The 18,846-nt window shown below is 48.8% G+C and overlaps 1 protein-coding gene across 2 annotated transcripts in view; it reads left to right on the top strand.

Annotated features, from left to right (window-relative positions):
• The first annotated feature begins 237 nt into the window (after nt 1-237).
• The window catches only part of tjp2a (tight junction protein 2a (zona occludens 2)), a 27,056-nt gene continuing 8,447 nt past the window's right edge, over nt 238-18,846 (top strand). Inside the window, exons 1-13 of one of the 2 annotated variants that reach the window (XM_035391492.1) lie at nt 238-404; nt 6,121-6,238; nt 11,422-11,475; nt 12,848-12,972; nt 14,349-14,451; nt 14,663-15,281; nt 16,108-16,211; nt 16,440-16,593; nt 17,364-17,475; nt 17,639-17,757; nt 17,996-18,074; nt 18,241-18,391; nt 18,732-18,840. In XM_035391492.1, coding sequence (XP_035247383.1) covers nt 11,431-11,475; nt 12,848-12,972; nt 14,349-14,451; nt 14,663-15,281; nt 16,108-16,211; nt 16,440-16,593; nt 17,364-17,475; nt 17,639-17,757; nt 17,996-18,074; nt 18,241-18,391; nt 18,732-18,840 — 1,720 coding nt within the window. In that variant the 5' untranslated portion in view covers nt 238-404; nt 6,121-6,238; nt 11,422-11,430. The remainder of the gene's footprint in view (nt 405-6,120; nt 6,239-11,421; nt 11,476-12,847; nt 12,973-14,348; nt 14,452-14,662; nt 15,282-16,107; nt 16,212-16,439; nt 16,594-17,363; nt 17,476-17,638; nt 17,758-17,995; nt 18,075-18,240; nt 18,392-18,731; nt 18,841-18,846) is intronic. The other variant, XM_035391493.1, reaches the window with a different exon arrangement.

Here is an 18,846-nt window from a genome sequence, read left to right on the forward strand (position 1 = left end):
CTTTGGCATGGGACGTACCTGCCCGTTTTATGCAAATCAGCCTCAAAACGGATGATCCTCCTTTTCAGTTCGAAATTCTTATCGCACTTCCGGGTTTCCTTCCTTTAAGCTTTAAACCAAAGCAAACGTAAAAACACCACCCACTTCCCCCTCCCCCTCCCCCTCTCCCTCCCCCTCCCCCTCCCCAACCCACACCACGCGGTCACGTGTGAAAGGACACTGCGTCTCACCTGAACACACCGCGACACGCCCATACCTGTAAAATCCAGGAAACTTGGGAATGTCTGAAGGCTTTGTACATTTTCTAGAGCTGTCGTCTTTTCCCCCGATGATCTAATATTGGATATTTATTGAACAACACTTTTTACTTTGTAAAGTTATCCGTCATTTTGGACACCCCCGAGGTGAGTTCAAACGTGGATTATATACTGGATTGCTAATGTTACAGCTACTGTTCTTAACTACAGTAGCTTTCACAACTTCTTTCTGTCGTACCTGGGTGGAGTTTATTCTTGAATGTTGCTTTTTATATATTTATACTAGTCAGTATAAATACGTATAATTCAAGGTAGCAACATAATACCCGCGTTTGCAGACGCCTTTACAACATTAAACGTAATCTGTATTGTGTTTCGTCGTATCTTAATGCAGTCTGTTTTTGAACAAAGCGGTCGTGGGGAGAGAGCACTTAAATCGTTTCTGTGCTTGGCTTGGCGATACAGTTACCAATTTAGGCCGTTGGGTGTGCCTGACTTTTAAGTAATGTCCAATGGCTATTATAATGCAGCGCATGCGGACATTCGGGTCTGGAAGCGTTTTAGACGCTGCGTCATGCTGAGCGGTTTATTGAGGACTTTAGGAATAGTTTAAATTAATGTCGTTCATATTTCTGTATCCTTTTGTGGCCTTGTAGAATTCATGTTGCCAATTGTATTGCTTCATTGCCAAATTCCCAGTGTAGCAGACATTATATTAAAATGATACTGGAAATGAAGGGTAAGTAATCTAAACATAAGTACAAGGGAAAAACACAAGGGGATATTTGCTGTCATAATTTTTCATTTGTTGGTCAATAGTTGGAAGGGATTTTATGAGCGTCAACTGCCGTCCAAGCTGTAATGTCCCTGTGGTGTGACAGCTGTAGAGTTGCAGAGTTATTCTATTTCAAAGCTGTCGTTATTGGACGTTACTATTTGCAAATGCACATGCTCATACCGAAAGCGCTCTTTAATGGAACAGTAGAGGTCTATCCCTCAGTACGGAATGCTAACATGACAGTGTTACTTAAAGATTACAGGAGGGTTGTGAGAGCGTTGCGTTTGAGCGAGATTGCTCATCTTTCCCCGTTATGACCTACGGCGCGCCCTTTTTGCGTGGTTAGTGCGGTACTGCGGTTATTTCCGCTCGGCGTAGAGGACCTTTCCGTTTCCCTCGTATGTAAAGCAAACCAGAACCATTTTTCTTTAAAAAAAAATAAAATAATTCAGTGTATAATTTTGACAATAACATGACTTCGCATTCATGGATTAAATCAGAGCGGGTGTCCATGCTGTTTTTTTATTTTTATTATTTTTAACACTAACAACCCCTGCCTGTAACCAAAACCTAACGGATAACGGCACATACTTGTTAGGTGAATTCAAATCCAGAATCGATTTAATTATTAACAATACGTCAGTATTCTCACAGTGCCCTCGGGCCCAGGGAAACGAGTCCTCTCCGGCAGAGTCGTAGTGCAGCTGAGGCACTGGCTCATTTAGTCAGAAAGGCGCATTTTCACACTCGCGCACATTCAAACGCGTGCTATATTCACAAAAACGTACATATGCATGCATGCGCACACATGTACAATGCTGCAGCGTGTGTCTATATTTCGTAAATGAAAAGCAGAAGACGGCGAAAAGCGCTTTGAGGGCTGGAACTGGTTGGGCAAGATTGAACATGCTGCCAGTGTGCAGTGCATTGTGGGAAGTGTAATGACACAATGCACTGCACACTTGGCACACAGCACGCTCACACGTGTACCGAAATGCACATGGGACGGGCGTCGACCATGGATGTTGGGCCACATGAAAAGATCTCATTGGGCCTCACCACCCCAGGCAACCCCATCTCTGCACAATTACAGCACCGTTTTTTTTTTGGAGGCCCCCTGTCAGTCAAGGACCTTGAAACCTATTGCACCCCCACCCCAAACCCATGAAGCACCCCTGCCCCACCTCCAACCCCCCCTTACACACTGGTATCCATGTAGGACACACAAATATACCAGGACACACGTGTACACACACACACACACACACACAGTATTCTTGTTCTCAGCAGTTCACTCCAACTTGTGCTGTCAGATATGCTGAGATGTGTGGGCTTGTTTCCATGCTTTGTTTTGGCTCCTTTTGTCCACTAGATCCTGAAACAAATTTCTGAAAACCTTCCTGTTTGCCTACAGAAATGTTTCCGACAATCTGTCTCACAGCTGAATCCATTTCAACTGAATTCAGTGAGCAGTGTTTAAAGTTACACTATGCAGGATTTTTTACAATCAAAGAAGTCTCCTCCTCCATCTTCAACCTCGCCTACTCACCCCAAGTACCCAATTTTGGTGATCTCGCTACCTAACGAAGCTTGCAGGATAGCTAGAGGTAATGTTACTTACAGGTCCAACAGAAAACAAGACAACTCTGCATCGTTTCCATCCGCTTGGCGAACTTCAGCTGACAGCACCAAGGAAAAGCAATTCCAAAGTTAACTCTAGTTGACCCACCCCTGCCCACACAGAAAAGAGCACTATGCCCAGAAACATCCCAAACACATTTTAGAATAATTAATGCAGGTAAAGGTGCATGAATTTGGGGAAAGTACATGAAGGTGGAGTTTGCCAGTGCATCGTAGATTTGCAATAGCATGGTTACTTTATAATATTTTCAAGGTAAAAAGCATGCAAGTACGTCTTTAACCTTGTACCTATCAGGACAAACGGTGTAATTCAGTGTCTAGTGGGAGACTGTTCCCAGGTCAGTACTGCGAGTGGTGCTTGATTATTTGTGTCTAATGGGAGACTGTTCCCATGTCTGTACTGTGAGTGGTGCTTGAGTCTAATGGGAGGCTGTTCCCCTGTCTGTACTGTGAGTGGCGCTTGATTATTTGTGTCTAATGGGAGACTGTTCCCATGTCTATACTGTAAGTGATGCTTGATTATTTGTGTCTAACGGTGTATTGTGACCAGATCAGTATTGTGAGTGGTGATTTTTTTCTTTGTTGCCCTGTTGCCTGATGGTAAACAGCGCGTAACTCCTCCGCGTATTATCTGAGAGGTTAAAAGTAGAGATTTGTCATTTTTAAGCTTACGGGTTCTCGGCCCTTCGGAGTACAGTGGGATTTGCACCCTCTGCTCTTTGGCCATGAAATCCCCCCGGTCCCTGGAGCTGGATCCCACACGGGCAGTAATCCCCCACGCAAGCTGCCACTGGCCTGGCCTGGACTGGACTGGACTGGCGGTGCTCTGTGCTGCAGCTGCCTCCACGTTCCTTTCACCAGCCGTGCATTATTTATCATATTCCCTTCTGTTTTGATTTGCTCGTTTATTCTCTTTCCGATCGTTGATGTTGTCACGGCCATATGCCGGGCAGTCTTGGTTGGCTCCCTCTGAAATGAATGCTGGGTAGGAGCAGCTGTTCTAACCCCCCCCCCCCCCCCAGAGCTGCGAACGGTAGCGTCCGTACCGCAGGGTGGGCCCTCAGATTACAGGGAAACGTGGGGATGGATGTTGTCCGTCGGGGATTACCGCCACAATGACCCCTCCCCCGTTTCGTTTTCATTAGCGCCAGAGGGGGGGAAAAAAAAGCACTCGGAGAGCTTCGGAATTACGTAAGGAAGGATCCGCAGATGGACGGCTCCTTTGGCCGGAGGGATGTTTTTTCTCAGGGGAGGGGAGGGGGAAGTGAGCGCGTGAGCGCCGCGGGGGCGTTTGGCCCCGCAGTCGGGACCCGCGGGCAGGCTGCGGAGCAGGCTTTCCGGAAGGCTCCGTGATGAAATATAAGAAATTCATCACCATCATGCAGGCGGCCATCGGCGTGGCCCCCCTCAACAAGCGCGACCTCATGCCCCAGGGCAGGAAGCTTTGGAGACCTATCAGGTGAGTCTGAACCAATGAGCGGCGCAGGAGACAGGAACACGGTACAGAGCACTTACAGAGTAAGTACTAGAGCACAGTGCACTACCGATACTGAGTGTGCTACAGTGCAGAGCTCTACTGATACTGAGTGTACTAGAGCACAGTGCACTACTGATACTGAGTGTACTAGAGCACAGAGCACTACTGATACTGTGTGTACCAGAGCACAGTTCACTACTGATAGTGTGCTAGAGCACAGTGCACTACTGATACTGAGTGTGCTAGAGCACAGTGCTCTACTGATACTGTGTGTACTGGAGCTCAGAACGCTACTGATACTGAGTGTGATAGAGCTCAGAGCACTACTGATTTTGTGTGTGTACTACAGTGTAGAGCTCTACTGATACTGTGTGTACTACAGTACAGAGTACTACTGATACTGTGTGTACTACAGCACAGAGCACTACTGATACTGTGTGTACTACAGCACAGAGTACTACTGATACTGTGTGTACTACAGCACAGAGCACTACTGATACTGTGTGTACTACAGTGCAGAGCTCTACTGATACTGTGTGTACTACAACACAGAGTACTACTGATACTGTGTTTATGTACTACGACACAGAGCACTTCTCGTGCTGTGCGTGTGTGTGAGTGTATGCACTGGACCAGTTTGAGCCTCTTTGGAAAAGAATGCACACTGTATGCAATGTGCAGTTCTCTTTGTTTATAATAGGCCTGGTTTCCCGGGAGACGGAGTTGTTTGTGAGCAGGTAAAGTGCAGGTGTGTGAATCCTGTTCTTGTGGGTATGACACACAGGCTGTCATGTCACTTGTGTGCTTCTGAGAAAAAGCTTTATTGAGTGCAAACAATCAGAAAATCTGCCTGGCTTTGCGCTCGGAATCAGAGAAATATGTTTTTTGCTGTTGTTTTCAGTGCTTGTGGGATATGCGGATTTGTTTATGAGAAAGCCGGCTGAGATGATTGTGTAACACGATGGCGGGTTCTGGGCAGTGCTTATGATGATGGGGGGGTTGGAGGATTATAGTGAGGGGGGGGGGGGGCGGGGCGGTGGGCACACATGGGCTCTGTTAACTTTGGGCTTTCAGTGTAATTCTCACTCTTTGGGCAATCACAATAATGCCAGTAATGGCTCACAACCTTATGTAACCATCCCTTTGCACATGCGGGATGCATTAAGACTGAGTGAAGCAGGACTGGTGTGCGTGTGGGTGTGTGTGTGTGTGTGTGTCTGTGCGTGTGTGTCTGTCTGTGTGTGTGTGTGTGTGTGTACATACACCCATCCACGCATATTCTATTTTTTGTGCATGCGTGCATGTGTGTGTACCCGTGTATGTGTGCGTGCGTGCGTGCATGTGCATGCTTTTGCGTGCTAATGCATATTCTAATTTTAGTGTGCACACTCATTTTATATATAGTATACTTATCTATATATCAAGTCAGCATGGACCAAAATTCCTTAGGAATTTATTCAGCACCTTGTTAAATCCCTGCCATGAAGAATCCAGACTGTTCTGGAGGCAAAAGGGGGTCCTACCTGGCCGGCACAAGATAGGTGTGCCTAAATGGGCCCTGAGTGAGAGCGTGCACGATTCTTTGAGTGATTTTATCCGTGAGTGCATGTGTGTGTGTGTGAGCAAGGACATGCATGTGTGCATGACTGTGTCAGTGAGTGAGTGTGTCTGCGTGCGTGTTTTGTTACTGTAGCGCAGTGGTAACCAACCCTGTTCCTGCAGATCTGCCATCCTGTAGGTTTTCCCTCCAACCCTAATTTGGCACACCTGATTCTGCTAATTAGCAGCTCAACAAAGATCTCTTGGTGTTGAATGGTGAGCTTTGTTAGGGTGAAAGTGGAGTGAAAACCTACAGGATGGTAGATCTCCAGGAACAGGGTTGATTGCCTCCTGTAGTGTGACCCGTGACATCACTCCTGTTACTTTGCTGTAGTGTGACCCGTGACGTGACATCACTCCTGTTACAGGGATCCCTCCACTGGAGACTTGGTCCGTAAGAGCAGCTCCTGGGACCGGTTCTGCTCAGAAGCTCAGTACCTGTGCCTCAGACGTCTCTCAGTGCCCCGCTGCTCCCAGCTCAAACAGGTACTCCACTCTGACTGATCCCAGATCAAACAGGTATCTACTCTGACTGATCCCAGATCAAATAGGTATCCACTCTGACTGATCCCAGCTCAAACAGGTACTCTACTCTGACTGATCCCAGATCAAACAGGTATCTACTCTGACTGATCCCAGATCAAACAGGTATCCACTCTGACTGATCCCAGCTCAAACAGGTATCTACTCTGACTGATCCCAGATCAAACAGGTATCTACTCTGACTGATCCCAGATCAAACAGGTATCCACTCTGACTGATCCCAGCTCAAACAGGTATCTACTCTGACTGATCCCAGCTCAAACAGGTACTCTACTCTGACTGATCCCAGCTCAAACAGGTACTCCACTCTGACTGATCCCAGATCAAACAGGTATCTACTCTGACTGATCCCAGCTCAAACAGGTACTCTACTCTGACTGATCCCAGCTCAAACAGGTACTCCACTCTGACTGATCCCAGATCAAACAGGTATCTACTCTGACTGATCCCAGCTCAAACAGGTACTCTACTCTGACTGATCCCAGCTCAAACAGGTATCTACTCTGACTGATCCCAGCTTAAACAGGTATCTACTCTGACTGATCCCAAGCTACTCTGATAGTAATAGTCATAGCCAGTATAAGTAGTAGTATCAGTAACAGTATCTATAGTATTACATTACACCACATTACAGCCATTTAGCAGATGCTCTTTTCCAGAGCGACTTGCACAGCTTTTTACATACAGTAGCATTTCATTGCATCCATTCATACAGCTGGATATACACTGAAACAATGCAGGTTAAGTGCCTGGCTCAGGGGTACAATGGCAGTGTCCTACCCGGGAACCGAACCTGCAACCTTTAGGTTACAAGACCAGGTCATTACCCATTATACTACTCGGTCCATAGTAGAGTAGCAGGCACAGTAATGGTAGTTGTAGCAATATTGACAGCAGTAGCACAACTGTAGTTACCCATATCAAAGCTTCTCTGTTTAAATTATATTTGTCAGATTCCCCCAAATTATCAGATTCCCCGTTTAAAAACTTTTAAATGCAGCTCGTTTCTACAGTCCGAGTAAGGGGCACACCACTGTTTGGTGTTGGATATTTGAAGTGAGCTAAGAGGTTTTACGTTTTCACCACATATGGAACAAATGGAGCAACACCACCAGGTGTCAGTAGAATTCTTTATCTTTACTGGTGTTGTAATGCCGAGGCCTCCACTGATATGAGGACAGCTAACACAAAATGTTCTCACAATGTTATGGGAATGTTTTGTCAATGTTATAACATTGTCACTAGATGGCAGCACCATTTTGTGTTTGCTGGGTGGTCCTTTCTGCAAGAACATTCACATAGAAAACTAGGACAGGCCTAAATTAGTTGATCACATGATTTTTAGGTAATTTAGATGGCAATTGGAGTTGGACATGAGCTGAAACTGCCAATTTGATAATAAATACTGTAGCGTAATGCACATATAGGCATGTTTGTAGTTGGTTAACTCAGCTTTCGTAGGTTATTTATCCAGTTGCATTTATGAAGAAATTAATTTATTCCCAACCTTGGGGAGATTTCTTTCTCTCCATCTGATAACTGAGAGCAGATAAACTGGAATCAGGGCAAAACATTGCAACAATGGCCATCGCAAACAGCAGCACTACAGGAAAACGGCACCATTAAGTCAGTATGTCGTTATCTATGCTTTCTGTGGTAGTGGAAGCAGTACTCTAACCGATATATATCTTGATTCATTTTAGCAAATCGTATAAAACGATCCTTGTTATGCTCACGCTCCAGTTTCGCCTCGTAATACAGTTCTCACCATGCGCTCCATGGAAATACCGTAGATGTCGTAGACAAGATCAACAACAGACGAAACTTTGCAGCGCATTATGTCGAGAGCTGGGAGAGCTGTGGCGTGCTGACGGTGCCTTTGTACACAGTTTGCGGAACGGTCCGTGCCGTTAGATGGAGATTAAAGGATAAGAGTGTACCCATGAGAATAGCGCGCGGTTGTTTTTGGTCTCTGTTTCATATGAATCTGGCCCGGTTGCGGGCAGATGAAAGTGAATATTAATAACCGCGTGGTGCCGAGACAGCTGTATTTTGGTCGCTGTCGTAATCGCATTTCGGCGTAAGAGGCTGTACAGGAAACCCAAACTCCCTCCGCAAGTGGCCTTTGAGATGCGTTGCATCTGGCAATTCTAGCCGAGCGTGAATCCAATATCTTCGTTTTCCCCTGCATGTTGTGTAAGAGAGTGACAGATGTGCCCTGTCTTTTATATGAACTGTAAGAAAAGGTCGTTCTCCGTGTTCGGGTGGATCGCATTCACGGAATGCGACGTAACATACGCATTCACTGATGATCCATACACCACGCAATGAGTTTTGAGGCACTTGGTTGGATCTGAGCAGGAAAGGTGTTTCTGTACACTTCAGAATTCATTCTGCGGCTGCCATCAACAGTCATGTCATCACTAAAGACAAGTGAGCCAGTTCCTGTGACAGCCATACATGCCCAAGCCATAACACCCCCACCATGTTTCAAAGACGAGGAGGGATGCTTTGGATGCTTTTCTCTTTCCATCACTTTGATGCAGGTTAATACTAGTCTCATGTGTCCATAAGACTTTGTTCCAAAACTCTTCAGTTTTTCATGGACATTTTAGCAAACTCTTAACCTGGCCATTCTGTTCTCGAGGCTTACCAGTGGTTTGCATCTAGCAGGTTATGCCGGTGAGGTCTTCTCTTCGTGGCAGTCTTTGCACGTCTATGTCAACAATATGGGCATTGTTCTCCACCTGTTTGGCAGTTGAAAAGGTTATTTGTTTCACAATAGGAAGTATTCTTTGGTCGTTCGCTAGTGTTCTTCCGTGGTCTAGCGGGTTGTTTGCTATTGCTGAGTGCACTGGTGTGTTCTTGCTTCTTAACAATGTATCAAACTGCGGATTTTTCTCTGATCAATTTATGATGATTTTTGAGCCTCATGATGACCTGACACTTCTTGACACTTGACAATTATTTGATCCTCATGTTGAGAGGCAACAGCAACAAAAAACCAAATGCAAACATTCCACGCCTAGAACCAACTCTCAACCTTTGGGGTTCGCTTTCTTGTACATTGTGGCTGGGTTCAGTTTGCTGGAGGAATTCAGGGCCATTAGAGGACCACGCCTACTGGTTAAGTAGGCACACACCTGGATGATGTTACGAATCAATCCAGGTGTGTGTGCCTACGTAACCAGTGGGCGTGGTCCTCTAATTGCCCTGAGTTGCTCCCGCAAACCGAGCCCCGTCACACACACAAACTCATGAAGCAAGAACACACAGCTGGTCAAGAAACAGCCGAGCAGCCAATTGTCCAATTATGTTTGGTCCCCTAAAATGGGGGGTGGGGGTGTTCTGTCTAGTAAGGGCTACAATTCCTACCTGCTTCTGATGTGGATGTAAATGCCTGCAAATTTAAGCATACATTCTGCACTTTAACCTCACGTTCATTGTTTTATTTCAAATGCAATGTGCTGGATCACAGGGCTAAAACAACAGAAATGGTCACTGTCCAAATACTTATGAACTACACTGTATAATATGCATGTATAATGTAATATAAATATTAAATATGATATGGCCTGGATTGGCCAGTGTAGGTGATTTGAGTCAATGGGGTCTGATAGGTAGGGGGCGATACTGGGTTAGGAAGTCCTCCTCAGGTGTGATTTGCTGAGCGTTGCGTGCTGTGATTAAAAGCAGGATAAAGCTCTTCTAATGCCTGCATTTAAATCCCCTCTGTGATCAAACGTGGGGTGGGCGGGGCTCTGTTTGCAGGCCGCAGTCCGTGTGGCATTGTGTCGAACAGAAGCCCATACGAAGACCGCCTCCAGTCTGGCTGTGTGTGTCGGATGGAGGGGGGAGTGTTCTGCCGTGGTTAAGCCTGACTCAGATCCAGATCGGATGTGTCTGATGATCAGAGAGAGGGGGAGCGCGTGTTTGATTAACCCTGGCTCCGACAGGCTTCAGTCCATCCACTTTAGCACTGATCTGTCCCAGTTACAGGTCTGGGGACGCCTACGGCAATGATAACGATTAGAATGGTCCTCATCATCAATACCCAGATGTGTTCTTTGCCAATTACTAGATCTTAATACAGTGTTGATTTGTTTGTTACATCCAGCTGGTTTGGCGATTCATGGTCATGTTCTGTGTCTAGTCATGTTCTGTCTCTTGACCACAGTGTGACCACCTGCTCAGACTAGAGTGACCGGTCCTCTGTCTCTTGTGTAAAAGCTGATCTGAGCAGTAATGACCCTCTCACTGTCCCAGTGAGAACGGGACTGGGGGGTGGGGGGGCGGTTGGTCCTGCAGAGCAGAGCAGGGGGGTGGGGGGGTTGGTTTTGCAGTACGGGGCTGTGGGGGGGTGTGGGTGGTCCTTCAGAGCGCAGTTTCGCTGTTTACCGCACGGTAGCTGTGGGATTTGCGCGGAATGTAGGGCAGTAGAATTAGGCTTACGTCAGCGGCGGCGGCGGGGACGGGGACGGGGCCGGGCGAGCAGTCGGCCCGGCACAGAGCCGGCGATGCGGACGCGGGGACACGGGCGCGGGCACGGGCGCGGGGCAGGCATGAAGTCGGTGCTGTCGCTGCACAGGAAGTGGGCGCACGCGGTCAAGACCCTCCGCATCCTGCAGGGCTACGTGAGTCCGCCACGCGTCCGTCCGTCCGTCCGAGTCGGCGCGCGGGTCCGTTCGTTTGTCCGTCCGTTCGTCCGTCCGCCTCAGGGCGAGAGTCCGGGAGAGGAGACGAGGGGTCTCCAGACTCTTCTGTGTTTTGGGTGCAGACAGGAACTCTAAAACTTCAGACAGGATGTTTGAACCGTGTTCGACTGTTGGACTCCTGTAACTTATCTTTTCACTCTTGTAACTCTTCTCTTATCCAATAGAATCCTGTTACCATGTTTTCAGTTTGATCATCTCTTGTGGAGTTCTGGAAGTATCTTCCAGTTTTTTGTTGGGATTGTGTCTGTATCTATGTGCGTACATGCACTTCAAAATGTGTTGACCAATAATAGCTCTGCACTGTTACTTGATAATACTCTCTACTGTTACTCAATGCTGCCGTTGTGCTGTTACTCAGTGATGCGTCTGTTCTGTTGTGTAATGTTTGCAATGCATTTTCTCCCCCCACAGACCCCTGAAATGGAGGAGACAATATGGGAACAGTTCAGCGTTACGCTACAGCGGGTGAGTGGCACTGAACGCATTTCATTCACTACTGGGGCATTATGGGACATTACTTGGCATTACAGGAAGTGAAACCACACCTCTCTGGGATGAGTTGCATAGGTTTCATTTTGCTCGCGACAGCATGTCATTAGCACGTCACTCTGACTCCATTAGCTCTTGTGTGTCTGTGTTTTAGCTCTGCGTCCCTGTGTGCTTTTTTCAGTCTAAGAGCACTGTGTGAGCTGTGTTATAGTGTTCATTTCAGTGTCTCTGTGTGCTTTCACTGGTTTTCAGTCTGATAGCACTGTGTGTGAGCTGTGTTCTAGTGTCCATTTAAGTTGTGCCTGAGTGTGCTTGCACATGTGTTTCAGTCTAATAGCACTGTGTGAGCTGTGTTTTAGTGCGCATTTCAGTTGTGTCTCAGTGTGCCTGCATGTGTTTCAGTCTAATAGCACTGTGTGAGCTGTGTTTTAGTGTGCACTTCAGTTGTGTCTCAGTGTGCCTGCATGTGTTTCAGTTTAATAGCACTGTGTGAGCTGTGTTTTAGTGCGCATTTCAGTTGTGTCTCAGTGTGCCTGCATGTGTTTCAGTCTAATAGCACTGTGTGAGCTGTGTTTTAGTGTGCACTTCAGTTGTGTCTCAGTGTGCCTGCATGCGTTTCAGTCTGATAGCACTGCGTGAATTGTACTCTAGTGTGCATTTCAGTTGTGTCTCAGTATACTTGCATGTTTCTCGGTATGACAGCACTGCGTGTGCTCTGTTTTAATGCGCATTGCTAAGCCTCCTGGTCCAGGCTGTAGAGAGATGGCGTTTCCTTCCTTAGCAGTACCGAGACTCAATCAAAAAAGCCGTGCCTTCATACCGTGGTCACGTGATCACCGTGCCATCTGGATGCGGGACGCCGTCCCGACTGCAGAAAATGTGCACCGAGCCGCTGTCGTTCCGGCGGGGGCGGCAGGCGGGGGGGGGGGCGGGGGTAAACAAAGCATCGCGTCACTGCTCATCAAATCAACAGCTGTAATCTGGAGAATGCTGGGCCAGGGCGGGGGGGGGGGGGGGGGGGGGGGGGGCTGGGGGAGTGGAGGGGAGGGGGGGAGGTGTGGGCAGAGCAGAGGACAGAACAGAACAGCCTCACAGGGGAACAAACAAATGCTTTGGATCATAATGCTGGATAAAGGACATTCTCAGTTACCGCACAGGGCAGTGACTAATAGACCTCCTGTAAGTACCGTGCAATGCAAAACCTCAGTAATAATTGTGCTAAACATGTGCAGGCATGAACTGGACCCCCCGAATGTGTGTGTGTGTGTGTGTGTGTGTGTGTGGAGCTCTGAGTATTCCTGTAATTAAGTGACTCCTCCTCTCTCCCCCCCCCCCCCCCCCCCCGAAGGACTCGAAGATGGGCTTTGGGATGGCCGTCTCCGGGGGCAGGGACAACCCCAACGCAGACAGCGGCGAGATGTCCATCGTCGTGTCCGACGTGCTGAAGGGGGGCCCGGCCGACGGACTGCTGTTGTACGTCAACACAACACACTACACTACACTACACTACACAATACTACACAACACAACCCCACAACACACAACACAACACAACCCCACGCAACCCCACACCACTCAACACTCAACACAACACAACACAACACACTACACTACACTACACTACACAATACTACACAACACAACCCCACAACACACAACCCCACACAACCCCACACAACCCCACACAACCCCACACAACCCCACGCAACCCCACGCAACCCCACACCACTCAACACTCAACACAACACAACACAACACAACACAACCCCACAACGCAACCCCACGCAACCCCACACCACTCAACACTCAACACTCAACACAACACAACACAACACAACACAACACAACACAACCCCACAACGCAACCCCACGCAACCCCACACCACTCAACACTCAACACAACACAACACAACCCCACAACCCCACGCAACCCCACGCAACCCCACGCAACCCCACTCAACACCACTCAACACAACACAACACAACACAACACAACACAACACAACACAACACAACACAACACAACACAACACAACACAACACAACACAACACAACACAACACAACACAACACAACACAACACAACACAACACAACACAACACAACACAACACAACACAACACAACACAACACAACACAACACAACACAACACAACCAGGCCATTCAGCTCAACAATGCTCGCTATTTTCCTGACTGAATTGTACCTAGTGCTCTGATTACCTGCAAATCAGATAGTATCTGGCATCGTATCAAGCCTGAACTTGAAAATTCCTAGAGTTTCTGCCTCTACTACGTGACCTGGCAGACTGTGTAGTTCTTGAACGTACTTTGTGATGATTACATGCTTATACTATATGCTAATAATTGGTCTAGAACAAATGGTATTTGAAACATTGGGCTTATGATTTTTATTTTTTATTGTCTTTCTGTCTCTGCACAATGTTTGTTCATGCTGTCACATGCCCCCATTACACATTTCTGTATGGCTCTCTGTGATCCGATATTCATTGGGAGATTTATACGGTGTATTCTTCCTTCTTTCTTTCCCTCCTTACCTGCATTTATACACCGGTTTAGATGCTAGTTACGCCCTGAAAAAAACCTCTATTCAGCCTGCATGCTCGGGACGAAGATGCAAATCCCCTCATTCTCTTCTTCGCCTTGCTAGTCTGCGCTTTCGCTGAAGTTACTGTTATGACTCGTCTGCTTTCCTCTGGCTTTTTGCCAGCAGTCGACAGCGTGATGCGTTACGCACGGACGTGTTGTGTGTACTGTAACTGCGTGCGAGTTGTTTGTGTTGCAGAAGCGTAATTATTGCGTCATTGTGTGCTGTGTTTTTGACCTCCAGCGAGAATGACCGGGTCATTTTCGTGAACTCCACCCCCATGGACAACGTACCTCATTCTTTCGCCGTTCAGCAGCTGAGAAAATGCGGGAAAGTGGCCAAAATAGTGAGTGCTTGTCAGCTTGTTTTAAAAGAAACGTTTTTGTTATGGGTTAGTTCGGTTTAATAACCGGGTTTGTTTCATTTTAGTTTAATTGCGTTGGTGATGGTTTTGGTGTATGTTAATTTAATTTGTATTATTTCAGTGTTTTTCACTTAAAATGATTGCGGTTAGTAACGTTGTGTTTGTGCTCCCTCCCTCTCCTTGACCACCATAGGTGGTTAAGAGGCCGAAGAAGGTTCCGGTCATCACAGTTAGACGCTCCCCCTCCCCCCCCGATGACCGGGTCTTCGGCGGCGCCGACTACCACGACGACTACGACCGCCACAGCGTCTACAGCGCCCGGAGCGGCCACACAGACACCAGCTGGCAGGGGGGCTACCCCCGCGACCACAGCCCGGAGAGGGACCGGGGCGGCTACCTGGACCCGGAGTACCGGGGACGCGACTACGACCGGGACCGCCCGTACGGTCGCGACGGCAGCCGCGGCAGGAGCCGGGAGCGGGACCGGGACCGCAGCCCCGAGAGGGAGCCCCGGCGGGACGCCAGCAGGGGGCGCACCCTGGACCGGGAGCCCAGCCCCGAGGGCCGCTACCGCGGAGACCACAGCCCCGCCCGGAGCTACCACCGCGAGCCCAGCTACGAGCGCGAGCGCGGGCGGGACCCCAGGTACGAGCCCCGCCCCCCGGAGCGGCTGCCCAGGACCCGCAGCAGGGACCGCCTGGAGGACCGCTCCCCCTCCCCCGAGCGCGCCCGCCTGCCCGAGCGCCTGCCCGAGCGTGAGCCGCTGGAGAAGCCGGTGGACGTCCTCCTGCTGAAGAACCGGCCCAACGAAGGTGAGAGGGCCCCGCCCGGGCTCGGAGGGCGTCGGCCCGTCGCCGCGGGCGCGACGCGCCACGACCGGCCAATCGGAGGGAAGTGCCCGGCGCTCGCCGCCGTAGGACGCGCTAGGAACAGGATGAGGCCGTGGCACGCGGCGCCTCTCGGAGGAAGGGCTGACCACCCCACGGTCACAACAGGTTCTTAGCTGTCGCGAAAATAAGTGGCGGGTGATTGGTCTCCCGGTGTCGAGTCCCGTGTGCGTTCCTCCCGTGTTTTGTTGGATGATGGCACCATTTTGAGGTGGCTACCCAGTGCGGTTTTGATGTTCTTGTCTGGTTTCATCATATGGCTTTAGCAATACAAATAACATTTAATTTTATGTTATTTGTATTCTAGCAGTTGTAGAGTAGAGTTGTAGCGTCAGTTGTGTGATTGCAGATTATGGCTGTGATGTTACAGAGTATTATTATAATGTTTTTGGTGTGGTTAGAGTATTTCATGTCTTTTGTAGTCCCACGCTTGTCTTTTGGAACTGTTGGCACGACGACGCAAGTCAAATTTCTGAGTAATCAGACAATAAAGTCATATCATATCATATCATTGTAATTTCATTGTAATATCAGTGTCTGTTTGTGGTTACAGAGTATCATTGTAATGCTTGTTGTGTTTTTGCAGACCATTATTGCAGTGTTTGTTGTGTTGTTAGAAAGTATCTTTGTAATATCTGTTGTGCGGTCATAGAGTATTATTGTAATGTCTGTTGTGTGGTTGTAGCATACTGTTGTAATGTTAGTTCTGTGGCTGCAGAGCGTAGTTTTAACGTTAGCTGTGTGGTTGCAGAGTACGGACTTCGTCTGGGCAGTCAGATCTTCATTAAAGAAATGACCAACACTGGATTGGCTTCCAAGGATGGGAGCCTGCAAGAAGGAGATATCATTCTGAAGGTATGACCACTCTCTCATACGTTAGTATTCTGTGCTTTCTGTCTTGCACGCTAGTGACCTGTCTCACATACTAGTGTTCTCTCTCTCACACTAGTGTTCTTTCTCACATGCTGGTGTTCTTTCTCACACGCTAGTGTTCTATCTCACATGCTAGTGTTCTCTCTCACATGGTAGTGTTCTCTGTCTCGCACGCCAGTGTTCCTTGCCTAACACAGTGGTGTCCTGCAGATGAATGGCACGGTGACGGAGAACATGTCTCTGAGCGACGCGGGGAAGCTGATTGAGAAGTCCCGCGGGAAGCTGCAGCTGGTGGTGCAGAGGGACCGGAGACAGGTCCTGATCCGAATCCCGCCGATGGTCGACAGCGACTCCGAGGCCGACGGTGCGTATAGGGGCGACCCGCTTCGCCCGGAGGCGCGCGAGAGCGCTCGCTAGATCCCCCCCAATGTCACTGTTAATTACAGGATCCCATTTTTAAAAAGGGATTCAGGCTACAGCAGTGCAGTACAGTCCACAGCCCAGCCGAGCCCACTGTACTGCTAACCTCGAAGACTCCGCCCACTTTACTGCTAACCTCAAAGACTCCGCCCACTTTACTGCTAACCTCGAAGACTCCGCCCACTTTACTGCTAACCTCGAAGACTCCGCCCACTTCATTGCTCACCTCTAAGACCCCGCCCACTTTGCTCTGCAATACCCGCCTACTCTGCCACTTTCACTGTGCTTTACCCCTCCTGGCACTCCAGTCTGAGCCGATTCTGTGTATTTGGCAGTCTAATCTCACCCTGCTCATAATCCCTCCGTTGTAGATCAGATTGTAATCTGCAATGAAACCGTCTCCCATCCCTCTCCCCAGCAGCTTTCCTGGGGCACAGAATATTTATGTTTCCGTGTGGTTTGCACCTTCTGAAATGAGAGTGGTCATGGTTGTAGAGTTTTACTCCTCTCCAGCAAGGGAAAACTCATGTTCTTCGAAGGTCTTCCCTGTTTGAAGATAAACAACTGTACATTTCTGACTGCTAGTAATTAATATTAGCGTGATTTAAAATGGGTTGAATCATTTGCTGAACCTCATGGATTCTTTAACTTCAATGTTTTTTTTTAAATGAATATGTCTGATAAGTTCCTGGTCTTCCCGTGTTTCTGCTCTAGATATCTCTGAGATCGAGTCGTATCACTCCTACTCGCCCCAGGAAGACCGTCGCTCGCACCATTCCGACCTCTCCTCTCATTCGTCCACCGAGAGGCTACGGGAAAAGCCCAGGTAAGGGCTGTTACCATGGCAACAGCCGCCACATCGCAGAGCGCTAAGCTTTGGCTTGTCTGCTTGGGAATTGGTCTGAAATTTCTTGTTATAAATTATTTAGAAGGTAGGTTCTACTGAGTCTGGTTCGTACAGACTTCTGAACCATATTTTCGGATTTCAGGGAAGACCCCCCAAGTCGATTGGCTAAAATGGGTGCCATGCCGACACCATTCAGAATCCCCGATGACCACCTTCCTGTTGTGGAGAAGAGGGAGGAGCCACAAACACTGAAATCTCCAGGTACCCAGAATGCCATAGTACAGCTCAAAACCATAGAGTTCTGAAGAGATCCATATTGAGGGCCACAGTTAATATGCATTTTTGGTAGTCATAGCTGTGTACATTACTCTTTATAACTGTCCACTAAATTTAAAATGTAAAGCATGTGTAGAGTGCTACTATTGATGGGGGCCAGAATCTTATCTGTATTGCAGTCTTCACCCGTATCACTGTAACTGTCATTACTCGTTTCTCACAGTAGAGGTCATAAAAGAACGTCGTCCACATGTCCCAAAGATCCAACTCCGTCCCAGCGAAGAGGACCTGGAGCTGTACGGGTTAGTGTCGCTAAAGAGCCTCGTTCATATTCATGTTTGTAAGTGAATATTCACGAGCGGGAGTTCAGTGCTGCTATGGCCGTGAGTCCAGGCTGAACTTTCGGCAGCGGGGGGGCTGTCCCGCTCGTCCACGGGTGCGTGAGAGACGCTGGTTTCTGTCCCGCAGGCCCAACACGGCGATGGTGAAGTTCGTGAAGGGCGAAAGCGTGGGGCTGCGTCTGGCGGGGGGCAACGACGTGGGCATCTTCATTGCGGGGCTGCAGGAGGGCAGCCCTGCCGAGCAGGAGGGCCTTCGGACCGGGGACCAGATCATGAAGGTGCGGAAGGACCGCCTCCCTGCTCGCCGCTGCCCCCTAGAGCTCACAGCCTGCCTGTGCTCTGCCACACACTTACCATAGTTTGATACATTCACAGCTTCACGGTCGCCATCTTGTCAATTTATTTATTAAATTTTTTTATTTTCAAATTTGGGGCACAATGAGAGCCTGTGTAGATCCAATTCCCGGCCTGATTTGGAATGTTTGATTAATCCCGACCGCGCTCGCGGGCGAAGCCGGAGTCGATCGTGCGCGGCTCACAGCGTCCTCTCAGAGCTCTCGCTTTCGAGGCGACGCGGTTTACGTCATCGCCCCCTGCTGGCTGCCTGTGTCCCCGCAGGTGAATAACACAGACTTCCGAGGGATGGTGAGGGAGGACGCCGTGCTCTTCCTGCTGGAGGTCCCCAAAGGAGAGGAGGTGACCATCCTGGCGCAGAGCAAAGCCGACGGTACGT

Source organism: Anguilla anguilla, chromosome 14 (genome assembly GCF_013347855.1).
Source record: "Anguilla anguilla isolate fAngAng1 chromosome 14, fAngAng1.pri, whole genome shotgun sequence".
NCBI classification, from domain to species: domain Eukaryota; kingdom Metazoa; phylum Chordata; class Actinopteri; order Anguilliformes; family Anguillidae; genus Anguilla; species Anguilla anguilla.